A 14,860-nucleotide genomic window follows, 5' to 3' on the forward strand; every position below is an offset into this window, starting at 1 on the left:
CCTTTAAAAAATAATGTTGTTCTGAGTCTCACAGCTGGCTTCAATGATTTTATCATTTTCAAGGACGGTGGAATGGAAATTATGCATTAGTGTCACAAATCTTATTTTTAAAAGCTAATTAAGTTCAATTTACACATAAAGCCAAGGTGTAAACCTCAAGTGCGCCTTTACTGTACTCTGCTAATCTCATGGGCAAATCAGCATTGTAATACTGATCCAAACCTGACAGGGTATCCCAGCTGCTGTGTTCCAGAAAAGTTAAACTAGTCTTGAGAGAATCAATTTTACTTGTGGAGCACCTAGCGGGGATGGTGTAGCCCATGAATTGATATGAAAAATTAGCCATGTGTCTCTCTTCCAGTTGCTTGAATTAACATTAATTTATATCAGGGGAGGACATAGTTGTGCTGCATTCCATCAGCGGGAACTTTTCATCAGCTTCAGCTATGTAAGATAGGAAAGTAAAGAATGCCTGTAGGACCGGGCATGAACAGTTATACCTCCCCAAAAGGCCACTCCTGTGTAATTCATGGAATGCCATTGAGGGGAAAATTATAAATGAATAACAGCATGAGGTTTTTAAAACTATGTGAAGCATTGATAGGGTAGACTGTCAGAATCTTTTCCCAGGGTAGTAATGTCAAACATCAAAGGACAAGCTTTAGAGGGGGGAATTTAAAGGCAACATAAGGGCCAAGTTTTCTATGCAGAGAGTGATACTGGGGTAGTAGTGGAGGCAGGCTGTTTTGTGGCATTTAAGAAGCTTTTAGATGAACATATGAACATGAAAGGGAATGGAGGAACATGGATGATATGCAAGAGGAGAACATTTAGTATAAATTGACATCAAGGTTGGCATAACATTGTGGATCAAATGGCCTGTCAAGTGCTGTATTGTTCTATGTTGTATGTTCTATAATCTTTGTACTTATTGTTGCACACTCACAGGTTATATAATATAGTTGTCTAATCAGAATCAGAATCTGGTTTAATTTCACCAGCAAATGTCGTGAAATTTGTTGACTTTGTGGCAACCGTACAATACAATACATAATAAAAGTGCAAAAAAAAACCCTGTGAATTACAATAAGTATATATATGTTAAATAGTTAATTAAGTAGTACAAAAATAGAAATTAAAAAGTAGTGAGGTAGTGTTCATGGGTTCAATGCCCATTCAGAAATTGGATGGAAGAGTGATAAGAAACTGTTCCTGAATTGTTGAGAGTGTGACTTCGGGTCAAATAGGAATCTATAAGAGGTCGATCAATTTATGCTTCCCATTTACAGAAGGGATAAGGAAAATAAACCTACACGTTACATGATGGATCATACGTGTGGTATATCATGTAATAGGAGACCACCTGTTGTTCTTTCATGTGGCAGAAAGATTCCACACTCACCTCATTTGTGGATTTTCGATCAACACCCTTTTCTACCAACAGTTTCAAGATATTCAAGTGTCCAAACCAGGCAGCAAGGAGAAAGGCATCCATACCATGCTTCAAAGGAAAATGACAACATTTCTGTTATCAACAAAGATTCCATTCCACAAACCTCCAATCAGAACACAGTGATTACAAAGAAAATGTAGCTACCGTTATGGCCAAGAGGCTACTTGTCCATCATATTTATACTAGCTCTTAATAAAATTATAATTATTTCCTTTACCTGCTCTTTCACTCTAGTTCCACAGATGTTTTTTCACTCTAGCCCCTCGAACATTTCCTTTTGAACTTATTTGTTTTTGTCAGTGACTATTGTACCTGCCACAAATCTACTCTTTCATACATCATATTCCAGATTATAACATGACACGTAAAGGGATCCTTCCTTATTTTCCACTACTTCTTATATCAATGCTATTTATATTGCCTGTGAAGTGAAATTCAGGTTAGCTATATGTTCTTTATGATTAGATGCAGGCTATTTTGCTGTCTAAAGAAAGCAAAAGGAAACTATTCATTTTCCAGTACATCACAGAATCCCAAAGTAGTTTTAGAGTGAAGGAGACCATCATTTGGTCAGTGTGTAGCAGAAAGCAATCCAGCTAGTCCCAGTCCCCAGCTTTCTCTCCACAGCCCAATATTTAAAGCAGAAGTTCATAGGTTCTTGATTAGTCAGGATATCATAAGTTAAAGGGAGAAGGCAGGAGAATGGTGCTGTGTCAGTACCTCTATCTTTTGGTGTGTTTCCCCCAGCTGTCAGTCTGTGGTTTTGTATTGACATGTGCTCTTGTCCCCGCTTCCACTCTACTCTGGCCTCGGTATTACTGAGTGCTCAGTCTCTCATCTGCTTCTCATTATTACCTGTATTGCTGCCCCCTGTGTCTCATTGTGCTCCACCTATCATCTGCCTCACTGTTTATTGCTCAGTGTATTTCAGTCCTGTGTTTTTGCCAGATTCTGCCAGTGCATTTTCCTGAGCCTATCTGGCATTTATATCTGAAGTCTGCCCATCTAATATCAGCTCTGCCTGTTTCCTGATTCTGGTTTTTGGATTTCCCTGGATGTTTTGATCTCTGCCTGAACTTTGATGCCGACTTTGTTCGCACCTCGAGATTTGTTACTCAAGTAATATCACTGTGTGCACAGTACTGGGTCTGCAATTGGATCCCTGCGCCAGCGCCCTGACATGTTGAGAGGGATAATGAATGAGCAGTGATGGAATGAGGAAGCGGACTCAATGAGTCAAATGGCCTAATTGTGCTCCTACATCTGAAGGTCTAATTCTTCATGCTGCTTGCAAGGAGTTTGTATGTTCTCCCTGTGACCATGTGGGCTTCCTCTGGATGCTTCAGTTTCCAAAGACATACAGTCAGGGTTAATGAGTTGTGGGTATGCTACGTTGGCACAAGAAACATGCCGACACGTGCCCAGCACAACCCTCGTTGATTTGATTTCACACAAATTACATTTCGCTGTATGCTTCAGTGTACATATAACAAATAAAGCTCTTTTTTTACCCCATTTCAACACAAACTCTCACTGCCTCATTCTATTTCCCATTACTCAGCCAATTTTCTACCCATGTTAAAGTTGTTTCATTCCTCAGCCTTCAATCTTGGTAACAGGCTTAATAGCAGTTTATGAAATGTCTTTTGCAAGTTAATATATCCAAAAGTACTTCTCTCATTAACTCTGTCACATAATCAAAATCTCTGTCAAGTTAGAAAAGTATAACTTAGTTTTAAAAAATCAATACTGACTTCCTCTACTCAATGCACAGTTGTATAATTGAATGATAATTATGCACCCATCTTCTCAAGCTCATCAATGATGAATTGTGGTCCTGCATTGATTTCATTGACTTGTTCACACAAATGTTTCTGGATCACTTTAGATTAAAGAATTTTTCGATTAGCAATCACTTGAAATCCAATGGGATTCCTTCTGGTGTGTGAGAAAATTGGGTGTATGGTAGATTATACTTATTAATTTTGGCCCAGATTTTTACCTACGAACTAAAATATGCAAATTAATAATGGGTTTAATTCTTGAACTCTGAGTGATAAATTAGGATTTGTAAGATTGCATCAGGCAGGTAATAGTGAATATTCTGCCTATTATACTACTCTCCCAATTTGATTTCTACTGAAGTCAATGAAAATAAAATTAAGGAACATTAATCTATCACTGATTTTACTTTATTACTCAAGTCAAAATTACTCCCTGGAATGTTTTCATTGCTATTTCATCATTTTTGAAAGTCAGATTCATCATGGATTGCATTATGAAAATATACTGTGATGATATTGGTTTTGCTGACCGTAAAGTTCTAAACTCAAACACAGACCTTAAGCCCTATCGGATGTAAATAGCCACAAGTACTCTCACTAAAGAGAGATTATACTGTAACTACCTCATTTCCCTGTTTATTCTCCATGGTGAGTTTAGCTGTCAAACCCAGTACTTGAGGGGTAGGACACTCTCTCTACCAAGCAGACAATACTTACAGCGAACAAAGTAGTGTAAAACACAGTCCATTTATTTTCAGTGATACATGTTTAAGTCCAAACAATATTCTTAAAACAAAATTAAAGCACAGAGGACTTCTATCTTAAACATGTTTAAATTACAACACACAAGGCATTCTAAACACAAAGCATTCAAAAATACAAAGGACTTCCAAAACACAGGTACAATTCCTATAAAATAAGAAGACATGCCAACAACACAGACAAATGAATCATCCATTGCAGAAGCCAAAGCTAGAGGAATGGGCTTTAATTCACCCAGTGCTTCTTTCATGTTTCTAGATGCTCACTAGTCTACTCCTAATAAGCCTGAATTGCTCTCTACACCTATACTGTTTCTTTGCCACCTGGCTGACTTCATATGTACATGATATTTCCTCAGACACCTTTTTTACAGAAAAGGTCTAAAAGCTTTTTGGAGACATCGATCTCAGCTCCCCACCATGAACACTGTGAAGCTAACTTTCAATATTAATAGATTAGTTATGTGATATGTTAAGTGATATTATCCAACTGGTCTGCAAGCTTTCTTGAACAAAGGAACTTAGCTTGTCTGTTTTGAAACATGTCAAATTGCCTTCCACTGTATCTCTTGAGCAGTAATAAACCAGGTGCAGTGAGCTACATCTTACTTTCCACAGACAGAGCACCTGCTAGTTACAGAACTGCTTTTATAGACAGTACTATTGTAGGGGAGGAGCTTAGGAGACATAATGGCACCTAACGGCGACTCCTTTGCTTGCATCTTTGGAAACAGCTCTATTTCCATCTTTAATATCTCTATTTTTCCCTTTCAGGGTTCTTTTGAAGACCCTGACCTGGAGTTACACGCTGACTGCGGTTCTTTGTGGGAATGGGACCCGCTCTCGGGGTTTCACAACTGGTCGTTGTTCGGCACGCTAAGGGCTCGGCCTAAGAACTTCGCTCGCTTTCAGAGGACTGAGATTTCATGGGGACCAGAGGCTGGTGCCTCTGCAGGCGATCGGTATGTCATTGGAGACTGAAGATCTCTGGCTGTGTGCCCAGAGACCTGAGATCTTTGGGCGCAGAGCTCAGAAAAAAGCGACGCAATGGACTTTTAACATCGTAAACCAGCAAGTTGTTTGTTATGTCGCCCCTCTCGCTGTGAAATGGAGACACCCCTTTCTCCCTTATTAGGGGGCGAGAGAGAGAGCGCCTTTGGTGGGGGAGGGGGATTGTTGCTTGCTGCCGCTTAAGTGCGGGAGGGAGAGGAGCTGAGGTGGGGGGACTTTGGGGTTCTAACATTTAACTGTCATTAATTCCTTGGGGACACTACTCTGTTTTTGTGGATGTTTGCGAAGAAAAAGCGTTTCAGGATGTGTATTGTATACATTTCTCTGACATTAAATGTGCCTTTGAAACCTTAAAACCTTTGAGTACATTGTTTTAACTTCAAACTGATTACTGCTTTCCATTTACATTTGAAGAATTGAAGGCTGACTCCTATTTACGGCCAAAACCTAAACAATGTATGTTGGATCAATGTATATTACATCTGCTTATTTTTAGAAGTGGCAGCAGCTGAGTTTAGAATGTGAGCTTAGCAAACATAAGACCCCCTGGGTCAGGGACTGAATATCCACCACAATACAATTTACAATTGTTTGACAGCACAAAGTCCAGCACTAACCTTATCTTTAATATCCACTCTGGCATTGTGGTTCAGAAGAAAGGAAACAGCATTTTCACACTGGTTGGCAACAGCAAAATGGAGGGCAGTACGATCTGACTGCTCAGGAACAGATGCAAAATTAAAGATAACATATTTAACTTGAGGTACTGTTATAATATTCTTACTGCAAAATTCTTAAGTCTGGAGAAGAGTCTTATTTCTTAACAAGTGATGGATAAAACTCAGAGTTAAGTTAATTATCACTGACATATGTTGTTAAATGTGTTGTTTTGTGGCAACTGTGAAGTACAAACATAAAAATTACTATAAGTTACAAAACACAGATAGTGCAAACAGGAATAACGAGGTAGCGTTCACAGGTTCATGACCATTTAGAAATCTGGTGGCAGAAGGAAAGAAGGAGATTAATACCTTCTTTAAAAAATAGTGGTTTATATAAACAAAAATGAGCAGCTGCAAGAAGAACCAGGAAATGAGAAGGAAGAAGAGCAGAAACAACAGGAAAAAGAGGACTAGAAAAAGGACAGTGAGAAACAGCTGGCACAGCAAATATGGAAGTGGTGCAGTAGTTAAGTTACAAAACTGGTAACCCAGAGACCTGATGAAGCAATCCAGAGACCAATATTCATATCATAATATGGCAACTGTAGAACTCACATTCAGACCAGAATTTGGATTTTTTTAAAAAATCTAGTCATTAGTAACAACAATTGCAAAACAGCCAGATTATCATCTAGTTACTTATGTTCTTCAGGGTAGGAAATTTCCCATCTTGCTGTGGTCTGGCACACATGTGCACTCAGACCCAACAAAACGCTGAGTTACAAACGCCTTCTGTTCAAGAACAATTACCAACCAGATCCAGAAAAGTACATAAATAAAATAAAATACTGTATGCACACTAATGAAAACCACAGCTACTTTTGTTATTTAACAAAATAGAATATTTATATAGTGTACATTAGTAATTACTGCTGGCAAGATGAATGTTTGTTATGTTCATATGATATCTGATTATCATAGATATTGTACATATAAGCATGTATAAATATAACACTGCAAAAGAGACCCACATCAGTTTGTCCAAGGACGTATGTGCGTATTACACCAAGATGTGAAGACCAAAGTGATTGCAATAGTTATGTATGGCCCATGAGTGTTATAGCTGAAACTAACCTGCACACATTGATGGCAGACCTGCTCCTAATATAGGGAAGGTAGCCACTGACTAATGTCAGTGTTCAGCTTTCAGTCCACAGACAATAATACTATCACCAGAGGTACAAGCACGGGCACTCCGTTTCAGCCATGTTGGCCTATCATGGGAAGGATGTGACAGTTTGGAGAGGGTGGAGAAGAGATTTACAGAAGGGTGCTGGGTCTGAGGTCATGTGCCGTAAGGAGAGGCTGGGCAAACTATGGTTGATTTCTCTGGTGCATTGGAAGCTGAAGGGAGAACTGACAGATGTTTATTAAAAAAATAGTAATAACCAAGGCATAAACAGGGTAGACAGCCAGAACCTATTCCCCAGGACTGAAATATGCAGTAGTAGAGGGTAAGTGTTTAAGGTGAGAGAGGAAGTTTAAAAGAGATGTGCTAGGCAGGTTTTTTTTGACAGTGTGATGGGTCCCTGCAATGCACTGCCAGGACTGGGTATTGAGGCATATATAAAAGAGAGGTTTAAGGGGCTCTTGGATAGGTGTGTGAGTAAGCTGAGAATGGAGGGAAATTGATCATATCCAGGCAGAATGGATTAGTTTAATTAGGTGTTATTAGCTGACTTAGTTTGGCCAGTTCCCCTGCTATTATGCTCTGTGCTGACTAGGAGTTCCTAGTAAAGGAGTCAGTTGCCTGGCCAGAGATCCTGCCCTTTATTGGAAATAAAGACCAGCAGCCAAAATAAGAAGTGAGTCGGGAAACATGGCCAGACAAATTAATGTCCACTGTCTCACTTTGAGTTGTGGCTCAGTACCACAGCTGGTTTACAATGCTTAATATTGTTCCAGATTTCACATCAACACATCCAGCTACTCAAACACTGCAAGCTTATCATTTGCATTTATTGGGACACTCACAAATACTTCTCCCCTATCCCTCCTTTTGAGCACGCAACACACAGATTTTAGCAGCAAACTAGCAGGTGGACATAGAGACCACACCAATTCAGTCACTTGGAGGAGGATGTGTTGCAACCGCCAGCAGACCACCACGCAGCAAGCATCCAACAACAAGTTGGACATTACTGAGAAGAGCATGATTTCCAACAATATCATCCAACAATATTTTCTGCCTCACAGATGGTTCAAACTCCTTACATCACCACTTCTCTCACCATCTCCCTGCCTTTCTCACTTCAGATATCCAAGATGCACTATCGGGCCAAGCCCCAACATATTCTGGGGATGAAGAACACACCACACTCAAGAGGCATGCTCCCTGAATCGGTGGAAGTAAAGCTGTGAACTATCTCAAATTCCTCTATTGTCCTCTTCTGCTTAAGAGACCTTGCTTTGGCCACTCTCCTCCTGCCAGTATCATAACATGTGGCTGAGGGACCATACTTAGGCTTTCAAGATCCAGCAACAGTTCGTTCAAGAAGCCTTCAATATGGAGCTTACCGCCAATTGTTGACAACTGATGAGCTCTCTAGCCATAACATTGGAGGACAGTGTCTTTTAATTATATCAATACTGGCTTAAACAATTAGCTGAGAATTAGTATAGGTAACTTCACAAGCGTCCATGCCACTTGCATGAGGCATTTTCAAAAATAAATACATTTGTGGAGACATTTGGACTCCACAAATGGAGTTCTTTTCTTTAGAAAAGCTACATATGTTAGCCTCATTCCTGCTTCTCCTCAGCTTCATTTTCCACCACAACCCCAAATCTCATCTTGGCCAGATGACCTTGGAGTAATAACTGGTACAGAAGAGGACTGGCTGAGAATGGGATATGCTCATCCTGGGCCTTCTAAGCTAGTATCTGCACAGAGTTTCTCTTGGTGTTGTGAAAACTATTTTCCATTGGCATTCGCCTTAGCTTTTCAGGTTTCTCCTCATGAAGCATCCCTTACTAAAGGTGCCAAGTTACTATGGTAGGATGTAAACCATTTAAATTATAGCTTGGAATCTTTTCTATATAGGAATAATATTTATGATATAATGAAATGACATATTACTCTCAAGGCTTCAAGCTTGAAACTGTCAGGCCCCTTGTGTAATAATAAGAGTGCTGTATCATTGGATCAGGGTGCAAACTCCACACAGACAACATTTGAGGTCAGAACTGAACCCGAGATGTGAGGCAGCAAATTATCTTGCTGCACCACCCTAATTCTAAGAAAATTATGCATCTTTTTCACATAAAAAGCAAAAAAAAGGAAGTGCATATATCAGAATTTGAAAGAGAAACAGAAAATTCTGGAAAGAATAAGCAGTTCGTGGAATGTTTGTGGTGAAGAAAGTCAATCAGAGCTCTTCTCAGTTCTCTCTTCATTGATGCTACCTGGCCCACTGAGTATTTCCATCAATTTTTGTCTTTATATGTTTTTAAGTTATCTTCCTCTTCAAGTTTATTGGCTCTCCCCCTCAGGGTACCATATTCCAGGTAAATGTGTTGTAGGTGATAAGCAGATGGGGAGTGGGTAATGTCTCCAGAAAATGAGGAGAAAGTGATGGAAGAGGTTAATAAAGGGGTAGAGATCAAGGGTGGATTGGTACGTGTAGCAAAAAAAGGAGTGGATTACCTGAAACTGGAAAACTGCAGGTTACCCAAGATGGTCTTCTAATTTGCATTTGACTTCTCCGTGGCAATAGTACTGTCCTTCAACAACTTCTCTTTCAATTTCTCTCACGTTTTACATATTAAAGATGTAGCCATAGGCCCTTTCTTTTTGTTGGCAGTGACCCAAGGCTACTCTGGCATTCTTCCCCAGTGCTTCCTCCGCTACATTGCCGACTGCATTGGTGCTACTGTCTGCATTTATGTGGAGTTCATCAGTTTTCTCACCTTTGCCAGCAACTTCCACCCAGCCTTTAATTCACTAACACTTTTCCTCCCATTCTGCAGTTCTCGGTACCCCACAACCACCTCGACTACTGTATACCGCTTTTTGTCCTGCCGCTCAGTTTCCCCAGCTCCACCACATCTGCTCTCAAGATGAAGCTTTACACATTAGGAGATCTAACATGTCTTCCTTCTTCAGGAAATGTGGCTTCCAGTGTACTATAGATATTTCCTCCATTCCCCACACATCTGTTATTACCCTTCCTCCCCCCCCCCCCAACAGAACAGAGATAGAGTTTGTTACATTTTGTAACTTCAAAATCTTAAACTAATTCAAAGAAAGACACAGGAGTCCAAAAATGCTGGTCTAACTTCAAGTTTACTGTAAGGGAGGCATGCATGTATCACATGGTGACATATGCAATTCACATATTTATACATAAAACCCGTAATAAATTATTTAAACAAACAGAGAATGCTTAATCAACCAGTATACAGTATATACAAGGTTACTCAAATATTATTGGAATATTACATACATAACAGAGTTCTCCTGGTCCTCCCATCTCACCTACTGGCCTCTGCACCCAACACATCATCCTTCACCACATCTGCCCATTACTTCTTTTGCTGAAAATTCCAGCATCTGCACTCTAGTCTGCCTGCACTTTAATTAGATTTTAAACTCCACTGCAAACAGTTTGTAATTTAAGGAATTATTCACTAATACTATAGGAAATGTGACCTTACAATGTTTAAAATTGCCGATTATTCTGGTTTCCAGCCTCTGCAGTAATATTGACAACAACTGAGAGACCAGCCACAGGATTGAAAGGAAATAATAAACTCTCTTACAGCTTGTGCGAGATGGGTTTTCCTTAGTCCTCTTTAAAGATTACTACTTCTATTAAGAATCAAGAGATCATGTTAAAATTAAGGAATAGCAAAGTCACTGCTGAAGAATATTCTATGCAAGACCAGCATAATTACTTACCTCAGTTCTAATGTTAATCTGGACATTTCGGCTTAAGCACTGTTCCAGAGTACTTACTTCACCAGCTTTTGCTGCATTGTGGAATATCTTCTCATCAGGCAACACTGCAATGGAAAAAGAAACATTAATAGACAATAGACAATAGGTGCAGAAGTAGACCATTCAGCCCTTCGAGCCTGCACCGCCATTTTGAGATCATGGCTGATCATCTACTATCAATACCCAGTTCCTGCCTCGTCCCCATATCCCTTGATTCCCCTATCCATAAGATACCTATCTAGCTTCTTCTTGAAAGCATCCAGAGAATTGGCCTCCACTACCTTCCGAGGCAGTGCATTCCAGACCCCCACAACTCTCTGGGAGAAGAAGTTTTTCCTTAACTCTGTCCTAAATGACTCTACCCCTTATTTTCAAACCATGCCCTCTGGTACTGGACTCTCCCAGCATCTGGAACATATTTCCTGCCTCTATCTTGTCCAATCCCTTAATAATCTTATATGTTTCAATCAGATCCTCTCTCAATCTCCTTAATTCCAGCGTGTACAAGCCCAGTCTCTCTAACTTCTCTGCGTAAGACAGTCCAGACATCCCAGGAATTAACCTTGTGAATCTACGCTGCACTTCCTCTACAGCCAGGATGTCCTTCCTTAACCCTGGAGACCAAAACTATACACAATACTCCAGGTGTGGTCTCACCAGGGCTCTGTACAAATGCAAGAGGATTTCCTTGCTCTTGTACTCAATTCCCTTTGTAATAAAGGCTAACATTCCATTAGCCTTCTTCACTGCCTGGTGCACTTGCTCATTCACCTTCAGTGACTGATGAACAAGGACTCCTAGATCTCTTTGTATTTCTCCCTTACCTAACTCTACCCCATTCAGATAATAATCTGCCTTCCTGTTCTTACTCCCAAAGTGGATAACCTCACACTTATTCACATTAAACGTCATCTGCCAAGTATCTGCCCACTCACCCAGCCTATCCAAGTCACCCTGAATTCTCCTAACATCCTCATCACATGTCACACTGCCACCCAGCTTAGTATCATCAGCAAATTTGCTGATGTTATTCTCAATGCCTTCATCTAAATCGTTGACGTAAATTGTAAACAGCTGTGGTCCCAATACCGAGATCTGTGGCACCCCACTAGTCACCACCTGCCATTCCAAGAAACACCCATTCACCGCTACCCTTTGCTTTCTATCTGCCAACCAGTTTTCTATCCATGTCAATGTCTTCCCCCCGATGCCCTGAACTTTGATTTTACCCACTAATCTCCTATAAGGGACCTTATCACATGCCTTCTGAAAATCGAGGAACACTACATCCACTGGATCTCCTGGTTACATCCTCAAAAAACTCCCAACAGATTAGTCAAGCATGATTTACCCTTGGTAAATCCATGCTGGCTCAGCCCAATCCTATCACTGCTATCTAGATATGCCACTATTTCATCCTTAATAATGGACTCTAGCATCTTCTCCACCACCGATGTCAGGCTGACAGGTCGATAGTTCTCTGTTTTCTCCCTCCCTCCTTTCTTAAAAAGTGGGATAACATTAGCCATTCTCCAATCCTCAGGAACTGATCCTGAATCTAAGGAACATTGGAAAATAATTACCAATGCATCCGCAATTTCCAGGGCCACCTCCTTTAGTACCCTAGGATGCAGACCATCTGGACCTGGGGATTTGTCAGCCTTCAGTCCCATCAGTCTACTCATCACTGTTTCCTTCCTAATGTCAATCTGTTTCATTTCCTCTGTTACCCTATATCCTTGGCCCATCCATACATCTGGGAGATTGCTTGTGTCTTCCTTAGTGAAAACAGATCTAAAGTACTCATTAAATTCTTCTGCCATTTCTCTGTTTCCCATAACAATTTCACCCAATTCATTCTTCAAGGGCCCAACATTGTTCTTAACTATCTTCTTTCTCTTCACATACCTATAAAAGCTTTTGCTATCTTCCTTGATATTCCTGGCTAGCTTGCGTTCGTACCTCATTTTTTCTCCCCATATTGCCTTTTTAGTTAAGTTCTGTTGTTCCTTAAAAACTTCCCAATCATCTGTCCTCCCACTCACCTTAGCTCTGTCATACTTCCTTTTTTTTAATGCTATGCAATCTCTGACTTCCTTTGTCAACCACTGTGGCCCCTTTTGCCCCTTTGAATCCTTCCTTCTCTGGGGGATGAACTGATTTTGCACCTTGTCCATTATTCCCAAGAATACCTGCCATTGCTGTTCCACTGTCTTTTCTGCTAGGCTATCCATCCAGTCAACTTTGGCCAGCTCCTCCCTCATGGTTCTATAGTTTCCCCTGTTCAACTGCAACACTGACACCTCCGAGCTGCCCTTATCCTTCTCAAATTGCAGATAAAAACTTATCATATTATGATCACTACCTCCTAATGGCTCCTTTGCTGTGAGATCGCTTATCAAATCCTGTTCATTACATAACACTAAATCCAGAATAGCCTTGTCCCTGGTCGGCTCTCGTACAAGCTGTTCCAAGAATGCATCCCGTAGGCACTCTACAAACTCCCTATCCTGTGGTCCAGCACCAACCTGATTCTCCCAGTTCACCTGCATGTTGAAATCCCCCATAACTACTGCGACATTACCTTTACCACATGCCAATGTTAACTCCCTATTCAACTTGCACCCAATATCCATGCTACTGTTTACCATTAACAGTTATCAGGCAACACGAGTGAATCTGCAGATGCTGGAAATAAATAAAAACACAAAATGCTGCAGAACTCAGCAGGCCAGACAGCATCTATGGGAGGAGGTAGTGACGACAAATCAGTATCATTTGTCAAATATTAATTACTAAACACTTATTACCAAGTGTGGCAATACCTGAAAGCAAACATTGCATTAATACCATCTTCCAGATCCAAAGGTACTATGTAATCACTTCTAAAGGGCACTCATTATCGTAATGTAGATGACACAACCAGTGTGTGGTATAACTTCACACAAAGAATGAAAGAGAAATCCCTTTGTAACTACTAAACAACTTTTGACATTCTCTGCATTCAAATAACTTATGTCCTTTGTACACAATTCCAACCAAATAAAACACACCATATTTGCAAAAGTAATTTCAGTACTTATTTATGTATTCTTGCAATGGTGGAATATTGTATGTTAATTACTTATGAAAGGCTGACTGCTTACAATGCCCATGGAGGAACTGTAGCAAAGGTTTGCTTGACTAGCTCCTGAGATAGCAGGACTGTTGCGTGAGGAGACAAGTAATCTCCGGGAATTATAAATAAGAATGTTGGAATATGAACTGAAAAGCAAGGTCACAGGATAAGCAAAGACAGAAAACCAGGCCCACACGGGTCCAGCGTAAATCAAAGATTAATTATCATAATCCGCAGAGAAAACTGGCTTTAGATGATTAATTGTGAATGTATAATTCAAAAGTAACTATTGTAACACAAATATTATAAAGTACTAGAGGCTATTTGTGTCAGCAAAGCATTTTTGAGGTCTCACTTGAAGTGCTTCCTGAAGTACACTATAAACTCAGTCTGTATAAACCAAGTTGTGGCAGAGCTGTAAAAGCTTAAGATTTCTTCAGTGTGCTGTCTTGATTTGACCCGTCATTAAAATGGTCACTGGGTCTGATGGAAAGCAAGATATCGAGTGCAGGTAAAATACACTAAATCTCTCCAATGAGGCGAGAGTGGAGACATTCAGCTGAGAAGTGATCTCATTGAAATGGACAAATTTTGACTGGGAGAATGCTGGGAGGTTCTTTTCTCTGGCTTGGTTTGGTGGGGAGGGAGAGGTCTAGAAGGTATTTCAGAAAACAAGATAGGAGATTTTAAGACTGGGGTGCAGAGTAATTTCAGTGCTCAGAGGGTGTAGGTTTGGAATTTTCCTCGCTAGAAAGCCATGGAGGTCAAGTTGCTGAATGTATTTAAGATGTCGTGATACATGTTGGGACCAATTACATAGGCAGGAAGAGGGATGAGGTCCTGAAGTGTGAGTTTCGGGAACTAGGAAGGTGGGACCTGTACAGATTGGATGGGTTGCACCTGAACTCGAGGGGGAGCAATATCCTTGCTGGTAGGTTTGCTAGCATGTTTCGGGAGGGTTTAAACTAATTTGCAAGGGGGATGGGACCCGGAGCTATAGAGCAGCGAAAGAAGTGCATGGAGTAAAGCCAGATCTAACATATAGAGAGGCTTTGAGGGAAGAGCAGCAGAA

At 40.5% G+C, this 14,860-nt stretch overlaps 1 protein-coding gene across 2 annotated transcripts in view; it reads right to left on the reverse strand.

The window, feature by feature from the left end:
- Positions 1-14,860, reverse strand: part of LOC140729021 (ankyrin repeat and death domain-containing protein 1B-like) — a 73,946-nt gene that overhangs the window by 50,983 nt on the left and 8,103 nt on the right. For both annotated transcript variants that reach the window (XM_073048273.1, XM_073048272.1), the window contains exons 2-4: positions 10,632-10,735; positions 5,627-5,725; positions 1,403-1,501 (exon numbers count right to left, since the gene is read on the reverse strand). In XM_073048273.1, the coding sequence (XP_072904374.1) occupies positions 1,403-1,501; positions 5,627-5,725; positions 10,632-10,735 (302 nt within the window). The remainder of the gene's footprint in view (positions 1-1,402; positions 1,502-5,626; positions 5,726-10,631; positions 10,736-14,860) is intronic.

Source organism: Hemitrygon akajei, chromosome 6 (assembly GCF_048418815.1).
Source record: "Hemitrygon akajei chromosome 6, sHemAka1.3, whole genome shotgun sequence".
NCBI classification, from domain to species: Eukaryota; Metazoa; Chordata; class Chondrichthyes; order Myliobatiformes; family Dasyatidae; genus Hemitrygon; species Hemitrygon akajei.